At 38.9% G+C, this 4853-nt stretch overlaps 1 protein-coding gene across 1 annotated transcript; it reads left to right on the top strand.

The window, feature by feature from the left end:
• The first annotated feature begins 2538 nt into the window (after positions 1-2538).
• On the top strand, positions 2539-4545 carry LOC126753292 (uncharacterized). Its single transcript, XM_050464631.1, has 3 exons — positions 2539-2635; positions 2782-2793; positions 3524-4545. Exons 1-3 carry the CDS (start codon positions 2539-2541, stop codon positions 4543-4545), a joined length of 1131 nt encoding a protein of 376 aa, XP_050320588.1.
• Positions 4546-4853: the final 308 nt, after the last annotated feature.

Genomic DNA, 4853 nt, shown 5'->3' with positions numbered 1-4853 from the left:
TAATAAACTTTCCCCCAAATCCATACGACGTTTAGCTTTTCTTCTATCTAGGCCGCCAATTAAGAAAAATCGTAAGCATGAAAAACCGAGAAATCGCGCGTCAACGTTTCCGCTTTCTGCCCAAGTGCTCATATATCTGCTAGACGCTCGGCCACTATTTCTCCTCTAGCCTCGACAATATTTTGAATTCCTATCTATAACTTTGGGGGTATTCTTAGATAATTTTTAAAGAAATTTAAGCAAACAAAAAATTGATTTTTTGAAATTTCAAAAGCAGGCTACCCTCTTAACGAAAGATTTCAAAGCAATCACAATCAATAAGTAATTGATGCAGTATTCTATATTCCATTAACCAATAATACAAATTGGATTATTATTTTTTACGAATTTTTAATTTTCCGAATGGAAAGGCAGTAAAATTTCGGTTATCACCGCAAATCTAAAACGGTTGTGTAAACTGATGTTAAGCAATACCAGAAGTTCCGTCAGGATCTCGAAGGACCTCTTCGAGCCGTTCGATACCAAACGATGTTTCAGAAATTGCGAGGTGGAGAAAATAATTCGAGCTGTAGATCTGAATAGAGAAGATACAAACTTCTATAAAAGTTTACAGCTGCTGGCGTACGCAGATGATATTGATATAATTGGTCTCAACAATCGCGTCGTTAATTCGGCTTTCGCCAGCCTGGAAAAGGAAGCGAAGCAAATGGGTCTGGTAGTGAACGAGGGCAAGACAAAATATCTCCTGTCATCAAACCAACAGTCGGCCAAACTCTTTAAGTCACTCACATCCCGATCCTGCTATGTTGTGTAGAGACATGGACGATGACAACTTCGGCGTTGCGAGTTTTCGAGAGAAAGGTTCTGCGGAAGGTTCCTGGTCCTTTGCACATTAGCACCGGCGAGTACCGCAGCCGATGGAACGATAAGATGTTCGAGATATACGACGACATTTGACATACATAGTTCAGTAGAAGAACCTGGCTACACTTGGAATCTCCAATTGGCAACAAACAGCGAAAGGTAAGAACGACTGGAGTACTGTTGTAAACTCGGCTATAATAACGTAAGCGGCGTCTACGGCAATAAAGAAGAAGAAGAAGAAGAACATTTTCGGTACATTAACTAGTTTCTTGGGTTCCAAAAGCCATGACAGATAAAGAATACCGCACAAAGCAGGAGTGTAGCGCTTCAGTTGGCCCAAGTTGGAGCGTGTGAAGCCTCTATTGTTGAACGTTTTAAATACTACGAGTATACTTTCAGTTGTGGACCAAATTTTAAGATCTTAGAATAAAGTAAAAAATAAAGTAAGCATTAATTTACTTAGGAATGAAAAACATTAAATAATTCGACATTGCTTAGTCATAGCTATGCACTCACACATAGAAATCTATCTGTGTATATTCATACATGACTTTCTGTTTCAATTCAAGTGGCAATTGCCCGCAATAAAGTTGTAGCCCAAACCACGAACAACATTAGCAGCAACAACAACAGGCACATACACACGAGCACATGTGTTTGTGCCTCTTGTGTGCAACTTAACATTGGCTTAATATGAAAATAGCTCCAGTTAACTTGTTGTCCAGCAGTTTACCGCGGCTGTTGTTGTTGTAAATCTTCATGCATCTCTTGCTGGAAGCACCGCACTCGAGCGAAGGTTTTTTGACACTCAACAAATCAACACGAATAACAAATTTTTTCCACGCTTCTCGGCTTTGCAGCCAAAAACGAAGCTAAATGCATGTGTGTGTATATTTGTATGCATGAAATAATAAATAGGTGAATTCCTTAAATATGTCTTTGCTGCTTTGTTGCCCTTTTAATGACACACGAGCAATATTTTCTTTATTTATGTACATACATATACATACATATAAGCGTATATGTGCGTATCCTCGTTAATTATAATAATTATTGTTGTTATTTGTGCTACTTGCGCACTGTTGTTGTTGTTAATTGCTGCTGCGTCCACAAAAATCAGCCTTCATGCGCACAAGTCAAAGGTTCGCTCTCTTTCTTGGCTCTTTCAAGTTGCTCTTCATTTCGTTCGGCTGTGCTTGTGTTGTTGTTGCCATGCATTGCTTGCTGTCCGATCGCTTTTGCGCTTTGCTATATCGCCAAAGTTCAATTACAAATTTTAATGGCATTTTAGTTAAGGCAAAAGTTCGAAATTTCGGTTACTTTTGGGTTTTTTTCGATTTTTTTTTGCCTTTTGGTTTTTGTATTTCTTCTGCAGTTGTTGGCATTTGTTGTTGTTGCTTCTGCAGTTGCCTTGTATGAGTTTCAAGTGTTAATGGTCGAACGTCAATTGTTGCAATGCGCATCAGTTTTTTGGAATCATATAAATTACAGTTGTGGCCGTTGGTTTGGCATCAGTTCGTGACTTGCTCTTCCCTACAAAGCTTCCTTTACCGCTATAGAGTGCACGCTTCCGGTGGATAAAGAGGCAGTGTTATACAGTTTGGAATACTTTGAACATTTTCTTTAAAGGATTTGCAGCCTTTAATTTGTTTGTGTTTTTGTTTATTGTGCATAATGCGTGTATTTGTGTTAGTGAGCTGCTTGATTGCGGGCGCTTTGGCGCGTCCTGAGGCGCCGCTTGTAGGTTACACCTACAATGGATTACTGCAAAGTTAGTGTTGACCAAAAAAATTAAAATATACAACCGAATATTTGAAAACATATAATAGTTTTGAGCTGCAAAAATTAAATATACGAAACGAAACTTGGAAAAATAGAATTTCCCTTGTATAGTGAATCAAATAAATCCAATTCAAGATTATGCTTCAAATAAGTCGATTAAAAAAGTAAATCGATAACACTGCTCAAATCTGGAAAATATAGATTAGTTCTAAAAATTGTTTTCGAAAACAGAGTTGCCATATCGAAAAATAAATTTCAAAAATTTTATTGGTTAATTGGCTTTTTATGATAATACATAAGATTGAATTTGGTGATATATATAAATTAAAAAAAAATAAAATCTAAGGCCAAAGTCATGTCTGAAGGCAAAATAAATTTTTTAAATATTATTATTTTTTATAATATAAAAAGTCTAGCCCATAAACTGTGTAAAATATTTATTTAAGAATTAGAAAAATTGAAATCTGTAAAATCTGAAATGAATTTTTAAGAGATTGGAAATTATTAATTTTTTAACTAAAAATTTTTATTTAATAAAAAGTAAACAAATATAATTTTAATACTTTTGAATACTGATTTTTAAAATAATCGGTTTTAAAATTAAAAATTTTTGAAAGAAAGTTTTTATATATTTTTTTAATATTTTTAAATTAATTGTTTAACTAACAAGAGAACATTTGTTTTCCAAAATAAAAACTAATTTAATAATATTGCATAAAATATCTCACCTTTTCAAGAAAAAGTTCATTATAAACTGCAAAACTTAAAGAAAACCGTTAGAAATTTTGAATTTATTAAAAAAAAATCACTCCCAACTACTCTTAGAGCCGCTTATCACCGACACACTCTTTGTTGCACTTCCAGATCCCGCCTCCACTGCACCAGCAGCTGCCCTCCGAGCATGCCTTTGGCAACTTTGCCGCACCACCACCGACCACTTATGGCACACCGCTCGCCGGTGAGCCCGCATTGAACAACATTGAGCAGCCAGCCGAAGCAGCCGGACCCGAAGATGTCAATCAGCAGCAGTACCAGGCGGTTCAACCACTACCACTCGATCAGCAAGACTCCTACAATGCCGCCTACCAACAGTCGAGCATAGCACAAGAGGGCGGTTACCCTTACGCACCACAGCCGACCACTGTGCACAAGCATGTGTACGTGCACGTGCCACCCAAGGATTTCGAGGATGAGGATGTGATCGAGACACGCGTGCGTCATGCCCCAGCCGCCAAGCAAAAGCACTACAAAATCGTTTTCATTAAGGCGCCAGCACCACCATCCATTCGTCCACCAGTTGTGCCACCACCACCACAAAACGAAGAGAAGACACTCATCTATGTGTTACACAAGAAACCCGAAGCCACCAAGGATATTGTTATACCCACAGCGGCACCAACCAAACCCTCCAAACCGGAAGTCTACTTCATCAAGTACAAGACCAAGAAAGAGGAAGCTCCCGTCTATGGACCACCACCACAACAGCAAAATGATAACAACAATGACAATGGCAATGGCAACAACAACTTTATCGCTGCCGATATGGATCCTCGTCATGCTGATTTGCCTGCCGCCGAGTATGGCGCTCCTGCAGCTGATGAGTTCGCTGCTGATCTCACTGCGCCACTCACTACCATTCAGCCTGCCTTGGAGTCGGAGCAGCCGCAATCGCACGACCAACAGCCACAGTTCGTAAACGATTTGCCCGCCGATGCCTTTGACTTGCCAACTGTATTGCCCTTCGCCGCCGGCGAGCAGCCACAGCCCACCGTCCAGGCGCCCAGCAATCAATACTTGGCTCCGGAACCCATGGCACCCATCGTGGTGGAAGAGCCCACTCACTTGCCATCGTCCAGCTATGGACCACCCAGCAACCGCTTCTTTCTGAAGAAGAAGTAAACGGTGTTGGTTGTTAAACAGTAAGCAGGAGCATCGGAGTGCTCCAAAAACTAGTAAAATTCCATAAACATATTTAGTATAATAGTCATCGAAAGCGAGAATGGAGGAAAGAAGAACTCTGTTCATCAGTTGGCCATTTAAACACACACTCATACGCGTCAACACATAGCACATGTTAAAATTTAAATGCACTCAACATACCTACACATACGCAAATACATACATACAAACGCGTTAAATAATTTTGTTTGATTTTGTTTTATGTTTTTTAATTAATTTTAATGTTTATGAAGTTTTAGTAAATAATA

This window comes from Bactrocera neohumeralis, chromosome 2 (genome assembly GCF_024586455.1).
Source record: "Bactrocera neohumeralis isolate Rockhampton chromosome 2, APGP_CSIRO_Bneo_wtdbg2-racon-allhic-juicebox.fasta_v2, whole genome shotgun sequence".
Classification (NCBI taxonomy): Eukaryota; Metazoa; Arthropoda; class Insecta; order Diptera; family Tephritidae; genus Bactrocera; species Bactrocera neohumeralis.
Note: the sequence above shows the minus strand (reverse complement) of the source record. Positions and strands in the feature narration are given on the sequence as shown.